The sequence below is a fragment of the Leucoraja erinacea genome, chromosome 2 (assembly GCF_028641065.1).
Source record: "Leucoraja erinacea ecotype New England chromosome 2, Leri_hhj_1, whole genome shotgun sequence".
Classification (NCBI taxonomy): domain Eukaryota; kingdom Metazoa; phylum Chordata; class Chondrichthyes; order Rajiformes; family Rajidae; genus Leucoraja; species Leucoraja erinaceus.
The window spans coordinates 61,452,031-61,473,188 of record NC_073378.1 but is presented as its reverse complement, the minus strand read 5'-3'; the positions used below and the strand labels follow the sequence as shown (position 1 = coordinate 61,473,188).

The following is a 21,158-nucleotide window of genomic DNA, read 5'->3' as shown; positions in this document are numbered from 1 at the left end:
AAGTGGGAACCGCTGGGTCCCATCACACAGGAGGGCTGGTCATCCAACGTAATATTCCACCTCTCCACCAATTCTAATATTGGTGGCCAGTTGGGGAGGGGGGAGGGGGGGCGCTTTCTGGAACGCTAGTATGGGTGTTGTGGGCTGAAGGGACTGGTTTCCAGAGGGCTAGTATGCAAATTGTGCGCCAAATGGATTCTTGGGCTGGCGTCTCAGTCAATCAAGCCTGTTGTGCTGGCAACTCACTCACGGCAGGTGGGCTGGTAGTTGACTCACGGTTAATCCTTGAAATTCTATTTCAAGCAGGGTATAAGGCCACCAAATTCAAGTGCAGTTTCTTACCACTTCTAGCAGGGTGCAAGGCCACCAAATTCAAGTGCTGTTTCATACCATTTGAAGTAGGGTTTCATACCATTTGCAAAGCCACGAAAGACAGCGAGTCGTGACCTCTCCCTCCTCCATCTTGCAGAGACTGAGCCACACCCACATTTTCGGGTTTTATAACCCCCTCATCTCCCCCACCGGAAAAGGTGTGGCTTTCATGGAGTGATTGACAGGAGAGAGATTCTCAACATTTAAAAAAAAACTAATAACACTTTTATTTTTCATTGATGGGAAGTATTCTCTGCACCTGCTCAGCGGAGGGGGACTGAGTGAGATGGCCAAAAATCACAGCCGCAAGTGGTAGCGTTTTATCTAAAATCAATATACAGTACAAACAGGAAGTAAGTGCATTTACAGTAGTGCCTTTTAACTTCATGCCAATGCACCCAAGCCACCGTTTGCAGTAAGCAATGCCTTTTAACTTCAAGCAAATGCACCCAAGCCACCATTTGCAGTAAGCAATGCCTTTTAACTTCAAGCCATTGCATCCAAGCCACCATTTGCAGTAAGTAGTGCCTTTCAACTTCAAACCGCACCCACCCAAACCACCATTAGCAGTAAGAGGTGCCTTTCAACTTCAAGTCAAAGCTCCCAAACCACCATTTGCAGTAAGTAGTGCCTTTCAACTTCAAGCCAAAGCAACCAAGCCACCATTTGCAATAATAGTGCCTTTCAACTTCAAGCCATCATTTGCAGTGCCTTTCAACATAATGCCAAAGCACCCAAGCTACAATTTGCAGTAAGTAGTGCCTTTCAACTTCAAGCCACAATTTGAAGTAGTGCCTTTCAACTTCAAGCCAATGCACCCACGCCACCATTTGCAGTAAGTAATGCATTTTAACTTCAAGCCATTGCACCCAAGCCAACATCTGCAGTAAGTAGTGCCTTTCAACTTCAAGCCACACCCAAGCCATCATTTGCAGTAAGTAGTGCCTTTCAACTTCGTCAAAGCTCCCAAGCCACCATTTGCAGTAAGTGGTGTCTTTCAACTTCAAGCACACCCAAGCCATCATTTGCAGGAAGTAGTGCCTTTCAACTTCAACTTCATGCCACCATTTGCAGTAAGTAATGCCTTTCAACTTCAAGCCACACCCAAGCCACCATTTGCTGTCTTTAAGTACTGTCTTTCCACTGCAAGCCAAAGAACCCAAGTAACCATTTGCAATAAGTAGTGCCTTTCAACTTCATGCCACCATTTGCAGTAAGTAGTGCCTTCCAACTTCAAGCCAAAGCAACCAATCCACCATTTGCAGTAAGTAGTGCCTTTCAACTTCATGCCACCATTTGCAGTAAGTGGTGTATTTCAACTTCAAGCCACACCCAAGCCACCATTTGCAGTAAGTAGTGCCTTTCAACTTCAAGCCAAAGCAACGAAGCCACCATTTGCAGTAAGTAGTGCCTTTCAACTTCAAGCCAAAGCAACCTAGCCACCATTTGCAGTAAGTAGTGCCTTTCAACTTCAAGCCAAAGCAACCAAGCCACCATTTGCAGTAAGTAGTGCCTTTCAACTTCAAGCCACCATTTCCAGTAAGTGGCGTCTTTCAACTTCAAGCCACAATACATAGAAGTACCTACTAGAGAAGGGGCGGTGCTGGACCTCCTGTTACAAAATGAGACGGGTCAGGTGGCAGAGGTATGCATTGAGGAACAGTTCGGGACCAGTGATCACAATACCATTAGTTTCAATATAATTATGGAGAGGGTCAGAACTGGACCTAGGGTTGAGATTTTTGATTGGAGAAAGCTAACTTAGAGGAGATGCGAAAGGATTTAAAAGGAGTAAATTGGGACAGTTTGTTTTATGGGAAAGATGTGGAAGAGAAATGGAGGACATTTAAAAGTGAAATTTTAAGAGTACAGAATTTTTATGTCCCTGTTCGGTTGAAAGGAAATAGTAAAAATTGGAAAGAGCCATGGTTTTCAAGGGAAATTGGACATTTGGTTCGGAAAAAGAGAGAGATCTACAATAATTATAGGCAGCATGGAGTAAATGAGGTGCTTGAGGATATAAAGAATGTAAAAAGAATCTTAAGAAAGAAATTAGAAAAGCTAAAAGAAGATATGAGGTTGCTTTGGCAAGTGAGGTGAAAGTAAATCCAAAGGGTTTCTACAGATATATTAATAGCAAAAGGATAACGAGGGATAAAATTGGTCCATTAGAGAGTCAGAGTGGACAGCTATCTGCAGAGCCAAAAGAGATGGAGAGATATTGAACAATTTCTTTTCTTCGGTATTCACCAAGGAGAAGGATATTGATTTATGTGAGGTAAGGGAAACAAGTAGAGTAGCTATGGAAACTATGAGATTCAACGAAGAGGAAGTACTGACACTTTTGAGAAACATAAAAGTGGATAAGTCTCCGGACAGGATATTCCCTAGGACATTGAGGGAAGTTAGTGTAGAAATAGCAGGGGCTATGACAGAAATATTTCAAATGTCATTAGAAACGGGAATAGTACCGGAGGATTGGCATACTGCGCATGTTGTTCCATTGTTTAAAAAGGGGTCTAAGAGTAAACCTAGCAATTATAGACCTGTTAGTTTGATGTCAGTGGTGGGCAAATTAATGGAAAGGATACTTAAAGATAATATATATAAGCATCTGGATAAACAGGGTCTGATTAGGAACAGTCAACATGGATTTGTGCCTGGAAGGCCATGTTTGACTAATCTTCTTGAATTTTTTGAAGAGGTTACTCGGGAAATTGATGAGGGTAAAGCAGTGGATGTTGTATATATGGACTTCAGTAAGGCCTTTGACAAGGTTCCTCACGGAAGGTTGGTTAAGAAGGTTCAATTGTTGGGCATTAATGGTGGAGTAGCAAGATGGATTCAACAGTGGCTGAATGGGAGATGCCAGAGAGTAATGGTAGATGGTTGTTTGTCAGGTTGGAGGCCAGTGACTAGTGGGGTGCCACAGGAATCTGTGTTGGGTCCACTGTTGTTTGTCATGTACATCAATGATCTGGATGATGGTGTGGTAAATTGGATTAGCAAGTATGCAGATGATACTATGATAGGTGGGGTTGTGGATAATGAAGTAGATTTTCAAAGTCTACAGAGAGATATATGCCAGTTGGAAGAGTGGGCTGAAAGATGGCAGATAGAGTTTAATGCTGATAAGTGTGAGGTGCTACATCTTGGCAGGACAAATCAAAATAGGATGTACATGGTAAATGGTAGGGAATTGAAGAATGCAGGTGAACAGAGGGATCTGGGAATAACTGTACACAGTTCCCTGAAAGTGGAATCTCATTTAGATAGGGTGGTAAAGAAAGCTTTTGGTGTGCTGGCCTTTATAAATCAGAACATTGAGTATAGAAGTTGGGATGTAATGTTAAAATTGTACAAGGCATTGGTGAGGCCAATTCTGGAGTATGGTGTACAATTTTGGTTGCCTAATTATAGGACGGATGTCAACAAAATAGAGAGAGTACAGAGGAGATTTACTAGAATGTTGCCTGGGTTTCAGCAACTAAGTTACAGAGAAAGGTTGAACAAGTTATGTCTTTATTCTTTGAAGCGCAGAAGGTTAAGGGGGGGACTTGATAGAGGTCCATAAAATGATGAGAGGGATAGACAGAGTTGACGTGGATAAGCTTTTCCCACTGAGAGTAGGGAAGATTCAAACAAGGGGACATGACTTGAGAATTAAGGGACAGAAGTTTAGGGGTAACATGAGGGGGAGCTCTTTACTCAGAGAGTGGTGGCTGTGTGGAATGAGCTTCCAGTGAAAGTGGTGGAGGCAGGTTCTTTTTTATCATTTAAAAATAAATTTGATAGTTATATGGACGGGAAAGGAATGGAGGGTTATGGTGTGAGTGCAGGTATATGGGACTAGGGGAGAATACGTGTTCGGCACAGACTAGAAGGGTTGAGATGGCCTGTTTCCGTGCTGTAATTGTTATATGGTTATATATGGTTATTTGCAGTAAGTAGTGCCTTTCAACTTCAAGCCAAAGCTCCCAAGCCACCATTTGCAGTAAGTAGTGCCTTTCAACTTCATGCCACCATATTTGCAGTAAGTAGTGTCTTTCAATTTCAAGACACACCCAATAGACATTTTTTGCAAGCTTTAGAACCAATAGAGACACTTTTTGGAAGCTTTAGAACCAATAGACACATTCTGCAAGCATTGTAGAACCACTAAGGGCAGTAGATTTGAGTAGACATGTGTTCAGTGTTATTCACAGCTCAGAGAAACGTGACCCTCTGCCTTCCTCCATCTTGAAGAGACTGTGGCATACCACTTCCTGGTTTTATAGTCCCTTCCCCCTGCCGCCAGCGGGGGCAGCAAAGAGAATGGGGAATTTTGTAAAAACATTAATATCTCTGTCATTTTTAATCGACGGGAAAAATCCTCGGCACACATGCGGCGGAAGCGGGCTCTGAGCAAGGTGGCCAAAAATGATGGCCGTAGGTGGCGGCGTTCTCTCGGAAATTGCAGCACAGATGGCCAAAACCGGTCAAGAACTGACTTTTAGTTATATAGATAGATAGATAGATTGAGGCATTCTGAAACAAATATGAAACTATCTTACTTGGATGACCTGAAATTAAAGCATATAATTAGTTAGTTACCTAATTGTAGCTAATTACAAAATTCAATTACTAGACCTAAACATCTGTCCATTTCTTAAGAAAATGTTAACATTTTTAAATAGCCTAAGTGTCCAAATAACATTCACACAAGAATTTACAATATAACATGATTTTTAAATCTCATTGTCATAAATTTATAGGCCAAATGGAGGGAATTTAATGTTTAATTCTCTTAAATTAATGGCCATTTTAATCATCTTGCAAGTTGGTTTTTGTGGAACACGATCGATTTGAACGTTGCGGTTTGCGGTGAATTTGAACCCCGTATCGGCAGGAAAAAGACTGCTGGTTTGTATGGGGGCCATAATCATATTTTCGCCAATAAAATTTTGATTAAAGTCATCCTAAGAAGCAGGTTTATATGTAAAATAGCCGACTTACCTTATGTTTTGTCCCCTACGTAAAATCCGTTCCCGCTGTTGGCGTTGACGGCGTTAGAAGTAGCTTTTTATTTTACTCCAGAAATTAAATTATCCCGCGATTTTTAAAAAAACTTTAGAGCACGACAGTCGGAACGATTTTTCTGCATCAGTTGGCAGCCCGTGGCAGGAGAACACGGCATTTTAATCCCGCTCCCTCCTCAAAGGCGCCAAAGTTGCGCACATGGCCGGCGTCAGAACTGCAGCACCACTGAAGGTAGGTATTGTAACATCGCTAGTTGAAGTATTTGGTAATAAGGGTTAATTACTATCAGGTCATGTAACTAAGTCAGAAAATGTATTTGTTAAATCAAAATTAATTTGTCATTGTTAATCATAAGAGTTCATTCTTACTCATTAGTAACATTGAATTTCATGTTGGAATTAATGCTTTTTACTGTTTTATGAAAATCGTTGCAAAAGCGAGAAAAACATGAAATGTATGTAAAATATTTATTCTATTGCTTTATGTTCCTTGTCTCTAGTCCCCACCCAAGGGCGCCACAATTCCCTATCGCCCAAAGCCTGCCTCTGCACCCGTCATTTTTGCAGGTGGCCAGGTAAGAGCAGACAACATTTTGGCTTCTGCAGGAAACCACAGCATCTTGGCCCACCATCAGCCAGCACCTGTTAGTTTGCATTTTTTTTCTGTCTTAATTAATAAATTAGAAATGTAGTGTGCCTGCATCTTATTTATACAGGGGGAGAGTAATAAATTAATTTCTGCTAATAATTGTAATAATTTTCATTTTTACATAGTGTTGTAGCTATGTTTGTCTGTTCTAACAAAGTAATTAAGCTGACTTTAATGTTAGATTGAATTAGAAATTATTTTTATGACTTTCTATTATTGGCCATAACAATATTAGTCTACCCCACCACAAAAAATTGCTGTTAGATTGCAGAATGAAATGCCAAATGTCATATTACTTAGTTTTTGTATTTTCAATGTAATTTTAAAAATAGCTTTTCTTCAAAATTGGGAAATTTATTACATTAAATATTTGGAATGTTTCATTAACTGTCAACCATTTCAATGCTTTAAACATGTGCGATAGTTTCTATGTAGTTTATTTTGACTATGCGAAAACATTGTACGAGTTCTATCATAGCTTTTAGCAGATATCAGACTATAAAAATGATATTTTCCTGAAACATGCAGTTTCATGCATCATGCAGACCAGGAAAGTTCCACGTTCACTTCTAAATGTGCAATGTTCTTTACTGTGGCGGTAGGCTGTATCAGGCTACTGATGCAAAAGCAACATGATTTGGGAATGCATGGACATCAGATTGGGAAGGAGGGTTTGGCTTGAGATATCCCAGAATTGAAAGCTACTTCATCAAAGGCATTCTATTGGGATTCAGGATGAATTGCTTCCGCTCTTGTTTTATGGGTTTCTAAGTGCTTATTCGGGCTTGGGCATTCTCAGTGCATGGCATAGAGATTTGCAATACCCTTCTGAATCTCCCTTTCCACTTTGAATGGTCATTGGCCAGTTTCAAGGCATCAGTGGGAATGTTGCACCTCAGAGAAACTTATCGTTGAATTATTTTTCTCTCTCTGCCTAATTATCTCTTCCCATGATAGAGTTCAAATGAATAGTCTGATGCTTAGTGTTGGAATGGCATGGCATGAACTGCTCAACATAGCTGAGTGAGAGTAACCAATATTTCAATGTTAGGAAAGGATGCTTGACATTGATTTTCTTAGTCGTCCAGTAAATTTAGAGAACTTTATGGAGGCAGTTCCACAAGGCAATTCAGCAGCGATACCCCCCATTATAATTCCTAATCATTTATGTTGCAGTTTTTGGAAGCAGAAAGTGAAAAGGGAAGATTGATGTGTACAGCGATATATGCTATGCTGGACTGTAGTCTTACCTCAAAGGACAAGCATATTTCATTACTTACAGCAATTTTTATTCAGTGCTTAAACATTTTGACATATGACAGTATTTGTTTCATTTTAAACTTGCCTATTTTTTTTTGGGGTATTGTTTTTTACCTTTTGTGGTCTATGATTTTTTTTTAATGTACATAGAAAATTTTAACTGCATGTTTTCAACCTCTTGTTTTAGGCATATGCAGTTCAGGGACAGTTTGCAATTCCTCATCCAGACGTGAGTCTTGGGCACTAAAATCATTGCCCTCTTACATATTTGTTCTGGGCGGCATTTACTCTGTCATTAATAAGTGGATGACAGTTTCCTATAGTCCTAGTTATGGTGTAGAATGGTAATACATATTGAGTGTTAATTATTTGACGTTTAATTAATTATATACAAGTTTTTAAGAAAATAAGTGCGAAGGGAAGCTGGCCAGGGATATAAAGAAGGACAGTAAAAGCTTCTTTAGATATGTTAAGGGAAAAAGAGTAGCAAAGTCAAATGTGGGTTCCTTGAAGGCAGACACGAGTGAAATTATTATGGGCAACAAGGAAATGGCAGAAGAGTTGAATAGGTACTTTGGATCCGTCTTCACTAAGGAAGACACAAACAATCTCCCAGATGTACTGGAGGACAGAGGATCTAAGTGGGTAGAGGAACTGAAATAAATTTTCATTAGGCGAGAAATAGTATTGGGTAGGCTAATGGAACTGAAGGATGATAAACCCCCTGGACCTGGTGGTCTGCATCCCTGGGTCCTCGGGGAGGTGACTTTAGAAATAGTGGACGCATTGGCGATAATTTTCCAATGTTCAATAGATTCAGGATCAGTTCCTGTGGATTGGAGGATAGCTAATGTTATCCCACTTTTCAAGAAATGAGCGAGAGAGAAAACGGGGAATTACAGACCAGTTAGCCTAACTTCGGTGGTGGGAAAGATGCTGGAGTCAATTATTATAGAGGTAATAATGGGGCATTTGGATAGCATTAAAAGGATTAGTCCAAGTCAACATGAATTTATGAAAGGGAAATCATGCTTGACTAATCTTCTGGAATATTTTCAGGATGTGATAAGTAAAATGGATGAAGGGGTACCAGTGGATGTAGTGTATCTAGACTTTCAGAAAGCTTTTGATAAGGTCCCGCACGGGAGACTGGTGACTAAAATTAGAGCACATGGTATTGGGGGTAGGGCGTTGACATGGATAGAAAATTGGTTGGCGGACCGGAAGCAAAGAGTAGGAGTGAACGGGTCCTTTTCAGAATGGCAGGCAGTGGCGAGTGGAGTGCCGCAAGGCTCGGTGTTGGGGCCGCAACTGTTTACCATATATATTAATGATTTGGAAGAGGGAATTAGGAGCAACACAGCAAGTTTGCGGATAACACAAAGCTGGGTGGCAGTGTGAACTGTGAAGAGGATGTTAGGAGGTTGCAGGGTGACCTGGACAGGTTGAACACAGCAAGATAAATGTGAGGTTATCCACTTTGGCGGCAAAAATAAGGGGGCAGATTATTATCTCAATGGGGTTAGGTTAGGTAAGTGGGAGGCGCAGCGAGACCTGGGCATCCTTGTACACCGGTCACTGAAAGTTGGCTTATAGATACAGCAGACAGTGAAGAAAGCTAATGGAATGTTGGCCTTCATAACATGAGGATTTCTGTATAGGAGTAAAGAGGTTCCTCTGCAGTTGTATAGGGCTCTGGTGAGACCACATCTGGAGTATTGTGTACAGTTTGGTCTCCTAATTTGAGGAAGGACATCCTTGTGATTGAGGCAGTGCAGCGTAGGTTCACGAGATTGATCCCTGGGATGGCGGGACTGTCATATGAGGAAAGGTTGAAAAGACTAGGCTTGTATTCACTGGAGTTTAGAAGAATGAGAGGGGATCTTATAGAAACATATAAAATTATAAAAGGACTGGACAAGCTAGATGCAGAAAAAATGTTCCCAATGTTGGGTGAGTCCACAACCGGGGGCCACAGTCTTAGAATAAAGGGGAGGTCATTTAAGACTGAGGTGAGAAAAAACTTTTTCATCGAGAGACTTGTGAATTTATGGAAATACCCTGCCACAGAGGGCAGTGGAGGTCAAGCCACTGGATGGATTTAAGAGAGAGTTAGATAGAGCTGTAGGGGCTAGTGGAGTCAAGGGATATGGGGAGAAAACAGGCACGGGTTATCGATAGGGGACGATCAGCCATGATCACAATGAATGGCGGTGCTAGCTCGAAGGGCCGAATGGCCTCCTCCTGCACCTATTTCCTATGTTTCTATTGATCTATGTAAGTTGGCCAAGATACAAATCATTGAATCTGCATGATAATATTTCAAGTTTAGTTAATCATTTAAATGTAAATGGTATTTAAGCATTAACAGCAGAAATGTCATTAGACTTAACTTTATTGTTTAATAAAGTGACTGTTTTCAAATTATGCGTCTTATTAATTCTGCATTTGTTAATTAAATACGGTTTTTGTATTCTGATATAATTCCATTTGATTGGTTAGCTCTAATTTCCCATCCTGCCCTGCAGTTGACCAAGCTTCACCAGTTGGCTATGCAACATACCCCTTTTACTCCCCTTGGGCAGACTACCCCCGGTTTCCCTGGTACGTACCCTTGACTCCCTGGGGATGTCCTTTCTCAAAGCACCTTTATCTCCCATTGTCATTATATCACTTTATTAAATGTGGTCGATTACCAAGTTTCCTGTTGTCACGTTTAACTGTGACTGGTTTAAAATTATCCTTGTAATAAGTATATACCATTAATAGTTATTCATTGCTGTCTTGTACCCATGTTAACAGATTTCCTGTTTAAAATAAATGTTGTAGCATTGTTTAAATGTAACATATCTGTTATTAATTCCAATGTAGTAAATTATGTCCTGTTCAATGTTCTCTAAATTACATTTTGTCCTAGTATTAAACATTTATGTAATAGCAAAACTTTGGTATTCTCATTAACATACATCTGTTGCATGCTACATTAAAAAGTTTATATGATATGGACAAAAATAACCAAAGCCTGCTGAACAGTTTTTCGTTTTTGTTATCATGTTTGTTTTCCTTTTATTGTGGTGACTAATTTTGGATTTTGGATTTTGGATTTTCCTTTCTAATCCTTAATGCATACTTACGTGCTGTCCCTCTCATCACTCTTTACTCACTCCCAGATGTTTACTTTTCATTGAATTATGTTCTCAGATTTTCTTTTTATCCTCTTCATGTTGCATCTTGTCAGATATTTCAATTTCCCTTTCGACTTGAAAAACCACCTCACCATTTTGCATCCATGTCTTGCTCTCTTTCCACATTCTCTGTACTTCTATTGCTTTTTCTCCTACATCGTGAATTCTTTTTGTTTGTACTTTATTCATTATTCAATAATTTTGTGCTCTTATTTTTTTAATTCTGCGCATTGCTGTTTCAATATCCAATACTTATTCTTTGGCATTGCTTCTCCATTATTGCTTTAAATCTTTTAAGGCATTCTTATTTTTGGGCGTCTGGAGAGAATGGTTATAATAGACTTCCCTTTTTGTCCTATCAGCAGGATTAGATGCAACAGGTCAGACCAGTTCCCATGAACTTACTATTCCAAATGATGTAAGTGTTCCCAAATTATCATCCCTGTTGGTCTTCATCTTTTAATTATTAATCATTGCATTTATTTATCACTGTAAATGCTATCCTCGGTCAAACATATTATCTGTGGTTGCAGTAGATTTTTAAAATTAAAATGATGAATAAGCAATTCATGACTGCAAATATTCTTATCAGATTAACCCTAATTTTATATTAACATCAATTTAATTGTAATTTAAACATAGAAACATAGAAAATAGGTGCAGGAGGAGGCCATTTGGCTCTTCGAGCCTGCACCGCCATTCATTATGATCATGGCTTAGCAATGTTACAAAATTTTGAGATTTTAAAAATCAAGTCTGCAATTTATCCCATCAGATAAAGCATAAAAATAATTTTAATTTGACAACTAATTCACTTTCATATCTTCAGTATTAAAAACGTTATGGCCATTTTCATACTCGGAAATTTGCATCTTGTTCCCTATTGCTTTTCCATTGACAACACAAAAGTTGTGATCGAGGACAGTCAAAAGCCCATGACATTCTTAAAAATTAAGAGACATTTTCAGTTATTGTAGATTGAAGCATTCTGAAACAAATATGAAACAATCTTACTTGGATAATCTGAAATTAAAGCATATAATTAGTTACCTAATTGAAGCTAATTACAAAATTCAATTACTAGATCTAAACCTCTATCCATTTCTTAAGAAAAGATTAACATTTTTATATAGCCTAAGTGTCCAAATAACATTCACACAAGAATTCACAATATAACATGATTTTTAAATCTCATTGTCATGAATTTATAGGCCAAATGGAAGGACTTGTTTAATTCCCGTAAATTAATGGCCATTTAAATCATCTTCTGTGGGATTTTGTGGAACGTAATCGATTGGAACATTGCGGTTGTGGTGAATTTAAACCCCATATCGGCAGGAAAAATACTGCCGGTTCGTATAGGGCCTTTTCGCAACATAAAATTTAGATTAAGGTAATCCTAAGAAGCACGTTTATATGTAAAATAAACAGCTTACGTTTAGCTGTCCCGTACGGGAAATCCATCCCGTCGTCGGCGTTGATGGCATTAGAAGCGGATTTTTCCTTTACTCCAGCGCTGCAATTGTCCTGCGGTTTAAAAAAAAAATTCACAAAATGGCAGTCGGAACAATTCTTCAGCATTAGCTAGCAGCCCGAGAAAATAAAACTCCGGCAGGCAGGAAAAAACGCATTTTAACCCCGCCCCCCCCCCCCCCCCCCCCCCCCCCCCCAAAGGCGCCAAAGTCGCACACAACAACGGCCAGTGGCAGAACTGTAGCGCCGCTGAAGGTAAGTTCTGTAACATACCTACATGGCTGATCATTCACAATCAGTAACCTGTGCCTGCCTTCTCACCATAAATTCATGTTTTATTTGATAAACTTTAGCATTGTGGCAAATGCACAATTACATAAGTTGGATGTGTACACACATGGTTGACTCCTGCTCAGCATTTGCAATCTGCATTTTAAAAGGCCATAATTCCTGGAACACGATACATGTAGTTTCAAGTTTGGAAGTTCAGGATTTACTGAATGGCATTATGCTGCATAATTTCCTCTCAGAGCTGATGCAGGGTCTGAGGTGCATTGCCACTAAGGAGGATTTTATGTTTTGCATTAAATTTATCTTTACATTAAAAAAGTATTTATTTCTAATTTCCATAAACATACCTACTTCTCTTTTAAACATCCTAATGTCAAAGCCTATCAATCAGATGATTCAACTGTTGCCTGCAACAGGCAGCTTTAAAACAAACTTAAATTATTTCTTCAAAAATGTATTGAACTTAATACAAATGCTTGCATTTGTGTATGTGTTTGATTATACACCCTCCCTAAACTACCAAATTATTTACACACTTGATATTGTTTTTTCAGTTTATTCTATTGGCAAACTATACCACATAAAAAAAACAGGGAGAGAAAAGAAAGAATCTGCAGATAATTTTGCTCTAAACCCATGGTAGCTGCTTCTTTTAAAATTTAAGGTAACATCTAAATTGACAATGATTCCAGAGAGATGGTTATTACAAGAAGAATACAAATGATCCTGAACACTTAAAATAATAAATTTGTAAAGCATGGCCACTGCAGAAGGCAATGGTCGAGTTAGAATTATAATATGATTATGGTTGGAAGGCTGCTATTTAGGAAGTAGCTCCAGAAATAGTGGATGCATTAGTAATAATCTTTCAAAACTCATTAGATTCTGGAGTAGTTCCAGAGGATTGGCGGGTAGCAAACGTAACCCCACTTTTTAAGAAGGGAGGGAGAGAGAAAACGGGGAATTACAGACCAGTTAGCCTAACATCGGTAGTGGGGAAACTGCTAGAGTCAGTTATTAAAGATGGGATAGCAGCACATTTGGAAAGTGGTGAAATCATTGGACAAAGTCAGCATGGATTTACGAAAGGTAAATCATGTCTGACGAATCTTATAGAATTTTTCGAGGATGTAACTAGTAGCGTGGATAGGGGAGAACCAGTGGATGTGGTGTATCTGGACTTCCAGAAGGCTTTCGACAAGGTCCCACATAAGAGATTAGTATACAAACTTAAAGCACATGGCATTGGGGGTTCAGTATTGATGTGGATAGAGAACTGGCTGGCAAACAGGAAGCAAAGAGTAGGAGTAAACGGGTCCTTTTCACAATGGCAGGCAGTGACTAGTGGGGTACCGCAAGGCTCAGTACTGGGACCCCAGCTATTTACAATATATATTAAAGATCTGGATGAGGGAATTGAAGGCAATATCTCCAAGTTTGCGGATGACACTAAGCTGGGGGGCAGTGTTAGGTGTGAGGAGGATGCTAGGAGACTGCAAGGTGATTTGGATAGGCTGGGTGAGTGGGCAAATGTTTGGCAGATGCAGTTTAATGTGGATAAATGTGAGGTTATCCATTTTGGTGGCAAAAACGGGAAAGCAGATTATTATCTAAACGGTGGCCGATTGGGAAAAGGGGAGATGCAGCGAGACCTGGGTGTCATGGTACACCAGTCATTGAAGGTAGGCATGCAGGTGCAGCAGGCAGTAAAGAAAGCGAATGGCATGTTGGCTTTCATAGCAAGAGGATTTGAGTATAGGAGCAGGGAGGTTCTACTGCAGTTGTACAGGGTCTTGGTGAGACCACACCTGGAGTATTGCGTGCAGTTTTGGTCTCCAAATCTGAGGAAGGACATTATTGCCATAGAGGGAGTGCAGAGAAGGTTCACCAGACTGATTCCTGGGATGTCAGGACTGTCTTATGAAGAAAGACTGGATAGACTTGGTTTATACTCTCTAGAGTTTAGGAGATTGAGAGGGGATCTTATAGAAACTTACAAAATTCTTAAGGGGTTGGACAGGCTAGAAGCAGGAAGATTGTTCCCGATGTTGGGGAAGTCCAGGACAAGGGGTCACAGCTTAAGGATAAGGGGGAAATCCTTTAAAACCGAGATGAGGAGAACTTTTTTCACACAGAGAGTGGTGAATCTCTGGAACTCTCTGCCACAGAGGGTAGTTGAGGCCAGTTCATTGGCTATATTTAAGAGGGAGTTAGATGTGGCCCTTGTTGGCCAGGGGATCAGAGGGTATGGAGAGAAGGCAGGTACGGGATACTGATTGGATGATCAGCCATGATCATAATAAATGGCCGTAAAGCAGGCTCGAAGGGCCGAATGGCCTACTCCTGCACCTAATTTCTATGTTTCTATGTTTCTATTTGCCCCATGACATTTGTATCAGGTCTTCATCCCACGCCCTATCCTCTCCAGAAAGTCTTACAGATTATTTTCTTTCAGATAAGGGCTTTAGTGATCACTCCACAATTGAAGAGTTCATAGTTTCCCGAACTTCCTGGAAATTATGTTGGCATTACAGGTTACAGGTTCATTTTAAAATGAAGAAAAAAACAGCCAATCAACCGCTGTCTCTAAGGGGATTGCGTCCGATCACCGACCGGCTTCCCCTTAAAATTCCCGTCCAATCAGCTCCCAAGAGGGAAAGAGAGAGAGAGAGAGAGAGAGAGAGAGAGAGGAGGGAGAAAGAGAGAGAGAGAGAGAGAGAGAGAAAGAAAGAACGAGATACAGAGAGATTCCAGCCTCTTAACGTTTTCCCAGGCCAAGGGGAAACGTTGCTACCAAATGACTTTCAATGATAAACTTCTGGACAAATGCAAGAAAGCAGCTATGACATATAATACACAATAAGCTGTATAACAAATACACAATAAACAAGTTATGCATTCTTGTACTCTCACATGGGTATGACCCCATCCATACTGATCCCACCCGGCGCTTGCACTCCTTCAACCCACGCACTCAGAATAAGATTTTTCATTTTCAAATGTTGGCAGGTATGCTATATGCTTCTTGGTCTAATCTTCACGGTGTAATCTAGAGGTCAAAATTTTACTAATGGGAAAGTCTAAGGAATATGTTTACTTTTATAGTTTAATAGAATGCATTTTAAATTTTGTGTTTTGTGTATAGCTTTTCAAATTTTTAAAAATCAATGATTAATATTACTTGGTAAATTATGGCTCCTCTGCACATCCTTTTAACGGATGATGATGTGTTTCTATTTTTGTTTCATGACAGTTAATTGGATGCATTATTGGCAGACAAGGAACCAAAATAAATGAAATTAGACAGATGTCTGGAGCACAAATCAAAATTGCGAATGCCATTGAAGGTTCCACAGAGCGACAGATTACCATCACAGGATCCCCTGCCAACATTAGCCTGGCACAATATCTCATAAATGCAAGGTAGGTTCCCTCTTTATTGTTCCCTGGAAGGACACAACAGATGAGAAGTTGTGCCTTAATTGTGTAGTCAAAATGTGCTCTCCAACCTCATGTATTGAAAATGCGTGGGAATCAAGTCATGGTTGTCATTCCCTAAATAAAAGAAAAATCGTAATCGTAGGCATTATATAAAATAGATTCAGGTTATTCCCCATTATGTCTCATTACTATTCATACCACTAATAATAATTTTAACAGTAAAAGCATTTCAGTTATTAAATGGTTTTAACTGTGCATCTATACATAACAAAGCTGCTGTTGTAATGAGTAGCTATTACTATTGCCACACTGCTAATATGAATACATTTTATTACTATGGAACTGCAGCATGACTCAGTGAATAATGACTTAGTCAAGATCATTTCACTGCAGTCTCGTTTGAAATTTCCACAATTGAAGAGTTCATAGTTTCCCGAACTTCCTGGAAATTATGTTGGCATTGGAAAAGGTACCAACGTGATTTGATTCAGATTCAGATTCAATTTTAATTGTCATTTCCGAGGCTAGGACAGAAAAAAAGATAAATCATTGAAGTTAAGGATATGATGAATTATTACTGAAAATGTAAGGTATATGTAAATGAGACATTACACACGTGTAACTTTAATAAGTTGTCTTTAATAAGGACACAGAGTTAAACGATACATGAGTAGTCACTGACTCCAGTCTGCTACTGTACTGCGCAGAAGGAGAAGCAGGCGTTATTATAAACGATACCTAAAGCGGGGTTAGTAGTGCTGAGGTTGCTATATGATTGGTTGCATGCATAAACCATCTACAGTATAAAAATACATTTTAATCAAATCTATCAAGAAAATAATAGAACATTTTATCAATAACTAGTAAACTAATAACAATAAACTACAGGGCAAACTCAGCAGGTCAGATGGTATCTACTGTGGGAAATAAACACATTATTGATCTATTTCCCTCCACAGATGCTGTCTGACCTGCTGTCCCTCCAGCAGTCTGTTTTCTGCTTTAGACTCCAGCATCTGCAGTCACGTGTGTCTCAAGTAATGCAATCATGGCTTATATACTTTGCACTAATCATTTTTTAATTGATTGCTGGGAAAGTGTGTGTGTGAGGTCAAATATTAACTGTGGAAAAAATGCTTTTGCATGTTTCTGTGACAATTCACAAGATCACAGTATTGCCATATGTTACACATACAACTCCACTGATGAGAAACCAAAATGTAGATTTTTTGTATTTCTGCTCTATTATCCATTCCTTTATCAGGCAAGGCAAAGCAATCACAATCCACCTAACCTCAAGTCAAGTCAAGTTTACTTGTCACATACACATACGAGATGTGCAGTGAAATGAAAGTGGCAATGCTCGCGGACTTTTGTGCAAAAGACAAACAACCAAACAACCAAACAAACTATAAACACAATCATAACACACATATTCTTTTACATAATAAATAATGGAAGGAAACGCGTTCAGTAGAGTTAGTCCCCGGTGAGATAGGCATTTACAGTCCGAATGGCCTCTGGGAAGAAACTCCTTCTCAACCTCTCCGTTCTCACCGTATGGCAACAGAGGCGTTTGCCTGACCGTAGCAGCTGGAACAGTCTGTTGCAGGGGTGGAAGGGGTCTCTCATGATATTGTTGGCTCTGGAGTTGCACCTCCTGATGTATAGTTCCTGCAGGGGGGCAAGTGAAGTTCCCATAGTACGTTTGGCCGAACGCACTACTCTCTGCAGAGCCTTCTTGTCCTTGGCAGAGCAATTCCCAAACCAGATGGTAACCTGATCCCTTAAGCTAAAATTCAGTTAGCAAATTCAATTACATTTGGAGTTCACTGCATGAAATTATTTTAAAAAACACACTGTTTGAAAAATCAGCATTACTAACAAAAACGCTAATTTTCTTACATTGACAGTCATTAAAATCAACTACAAATTTTCCAAGATCAATAGAGAATAAGAAATGCCCAGTTTGTAAACATAGAAAACCAATGACGTTGTCATTATTTCATCACTTCAGAAGTAAACTTCTCTGGGTCTCATGGAACACATTAAATTTTCTGTGGATGTAATGACCTCTGACTGGACTTGATGCAGCACCCGTTTACTTGGTCCTCAGTAGCTTTCCCCAGTGTCCACCACAGTAGTATCCACATTGGTTTTGAGGTCCTCAGCACCTACTACACGGAAAACATTGTATACAGTCATAAATTTAACAGGAGCTGCAACGGTATCTATGGAGGACACCTGCTACTGCTGAAAGTTAAACATGATTAATGCACAAATTTGTCTCACAAATTTAGATGAATGGTTTGAACCCAATGATTTCATCCCACCTGTAATTCCAGCTGTCACATTCCACTTGTCCATTGCATGTTGTACTGAATCATTGGCATGTAGCTTCTATTTACACCAGAGGTTTGGTCTCAGCAACTGTGGCATTGTTTTTTGTTAAACTATTGGATTGAAGCAATAGTTACAAAAGAATAGTTCCCTAATGCTATGATCCTGCTCCCATTTTGTGATAGCTTCAATCAGTTTAGAATAAAGCCTTCATTATTCAAGTGAATCCTAATTACGTCTCGGCAATGAGACTTATGGTATGTCTGCCCTAATTGGTCAGGGCATTGAGTATACGAGTCTGGACGTAATGATGCAGCTCTATTGGACTCCAGTGAGACTGCATTTGGAGTATTGTGAAGGAAGGAACTGCTGATGCTGGTTTAATACCGAAGATAGGCCCAAAATGCTAGTTACTCAGCGTGACAGATAGCATCTTAGGATAGAAGTAATGGGTGACGACACCCATTCCTTCTATCCAGAGATGCTGCCTGGCCCGCTGATTTACTCCAGCATTTTGTGTCTATTTATGGAGAATTGCATACAGTTTGGGTCACCCCATTACAGGAAGGGTGTGGAGGTTTGGACAGGAATTTGCAGAAGAGGTTTACCAGAATGCTGCCTGGGTTAAAGGGTATTGGCTATATGGAGAGGTTATACAGACTCTGGAACGTTGGAGGCTGAGGAAAGACTTGATTTAAAATTATGAGAGGCATAGATTGGGTAGACAGGGTGGAAATCTCAAAGCCTATTGGGCATAACTTTAAGGTGAGAGTGGAAAATTTTAAAGGATATATGCAGGGCAAGTTTTTTTACACAGAAGGTGATGGGTGCCTGGAATACACAGCTAGAGGCTTTGATGCAGGCAGATATAATTTTGGCATTGAAGAGGCTTTTGGAAAGGCACATGGATGTGCAGAAAATTAAGGAATATGGATCATGTGCGGGCAAATCAGATTAATATGTCTTGTAATCCTATTTGGCACAGACAATATGGGTTGAATGGCCTTATCCTGTGATGCACATTTCACTGCTCCATGTACAACAATTGGTGCTATTTACATCAAGATGGAAGACATAGTCAACAACCAAGTTATCTATCGTTAGTAGAATATTGAAAAAGGAATAAAACATAATAACAAATAATATCTCCGTGATATACAATCTGTTATTACACCGCAAATATTAAGAATTTTTGAATTTTATATATTCAGTTTCTCATAAGAATTTTGATGTAAGGAAATACAAATAAAATATGGGCTTTTGATTCCCCTTTCTGAGAACTTACCATGAAATTAATTTCCAAGAGTTAGAACTGTTCAACCTAATTCCAGGAAAATGATAATGCCAGATATTTCACATCTAAATTAATTTCAGGTTGAGATTAATCAGTGAGTATTTTGATATTCAAGAATATCCAATGCCAACTTCAAATCTATGCTGCTGCTTAGGGATAAATTAGGGGGAATGGTATCACCTGGTCAAAAGTGAATTTCAGCGGCCTGGTTAAAAAGGAAGAGAATCAATGCAGCTCATTTTAGTAAATGGGATTGTTGAACAATAATGAGCTGCATGTGTATGGACATTAGTATCTCGCAATATCTGTAGTTAATCAACCCATAAAGTCACTAAATAAATGATAATCGATTTGGATGAGACTTGGATAAATATCACTCTTTTCAAAAGGCTAATTTAACATAGAGACATCAAGTAAAGAAGGACATTCTCTGGAATTTGGACTTTGTACTGGTACATAGACAGGAAATGTTTAGAGAGATATGGGCCAAACGTGGACATGGGACATAGTGTAGATGGGGGGGCATCTTGGTCGGCATGGCCAAGTTGTGTCAAAGGGCCTGTTTGCTATATGTTATATGACTCTATGACTAAGATGGGGAACTAGCAAGAGAATAAAATTGGAAAAGCATTGTTGTAGGAGCAAATGTAAAGGCCACGTGGTGTTGGTGTTCAAAGTAATTGGCAACTTATTAAAACTGGTGCATGAGGAGACCGAACAAAACTGATCTACTGAGCATGACTTTTGTACAGCTTTTACATTCTCAGCTGACAAGATTACACAGAAACTTGATTAACAGTAAAATTAGTTCTTGATTACAGAATTGAGGTTACATAAAGACTTAATTAGGTAACAAACTAGGCCATGATTACAGAATAAAATGATTACACACGTCCAGCTTAGTTGATAGTCGAACCAATTTTCTGTTACAATGATGGGTGCATGCCACAACATAATCAATGAAGTTCTTGGAACTTGGGTGTTGTCACTGTTGTAAACCATGTCTCTACTTTTTGGCTTTGTCTGCAGTTCCCTGCCATCACGTTAGCACAATCCACATCCCTATCTACTAGTTATAAGTGGGAGGGATTGGAAGTTGTGCCAATTATTATGTTATATGAGTAGCATGCTTCAAAAATCGGACGTTATCTCCAAGTATGTTCACTGTGAAAAGATCTCAGGAGAGCAGGTTGGGAATCTCAATATAGTGAATTCTCAATTTTTGAAAGATTGATGTGTGAATTTTTGATAGAACACAAACCCTCTCATAAATCAATGGATTGCTGTACATTGAAAACACATCAACAGCAATAATAGCTGAAGTTTTGGACTTTAGCTTGGTAGCACTTGGATTTCATGTGATCACTAGAACGTTCTTGTGAAACCAAAGTAAGAGAGCAGCAGCAGTGAAAACCAGTAAAAACTGCAGCCTCATGATAGATTACTTGATGATTATTTCATTCTTAAAAGTTGTTCTGGGAGATGGTTTAAGAAATCTTGGAGTACATTTTGGATTAAATGTGAAATTTACTGATCACTTTCCAAACTTTGGAAATATGCATTTGTTCAACTCGTGGAACTCAATGGACATATCACCTTGGGTTGTATTCATGCAGTGCTGCCATGGGGCCCTGCAAAAGACTACAATGAACTGTACCTGGGGAAATCTCACTCATCATGCATATTTGTGGTAGCTTCCAGCTACATCATCTTGATATCATTGGCAGAATTAATCTCTCAGCTGGGAGTTGGCTGTCCCTGGAGATACTTACAATTATATCCAGTGGGGAGTCACTGAATCTCAGAGCAGCTTTGCCTTCTCAGTAGCTCATTTT

At 39.4% G+C, this 21,158-nt stretch overlaps 1 protein-coding gene across 13 annotated transcripts in view; it reads left to right on the top strand.

Annotated features, from left to right (window-relative positions):
- zgc:110045 (uncharacterized protein LOC664755 homolog) overlaps positions 1-21,158 on the top strand; it is a 156,920-nt gene that overhangs the window by 119,257 nt on the left and 16,505 nt on the right. For 7 of the 13 annotated variants that reach the window (XM_055657675.1, XM_055657666.1, XM_055657656.1 and 4 more), the window contains 5 exons: positions 5,891-6,034; positions 7,487-7,528; positions 9,828-9,903; positions 10,847-10,902; positions 15,502-15,671. In XM_055657675.1, coding sequence (XP_055513650.1) covers positions 5,891-6,034; positions 7,487-7,528; positions 9,828-9,903; positions 10,847-10,902; positions 15,502-15,671 — 488 coding nt within the window. The remainder of the gene's footprint in view (positions 1-5,890; positions 6,035-7,486; positions 7,529-9,827; positions 9,904-10,846; positions 10,903-15,501; positions 15,672-21,158) is intronic. The other 6 variants (XM_055657647.1, XM_055657638.1, XM_055657629.1 and 3 more) reach the window with 3 other exon arrangements.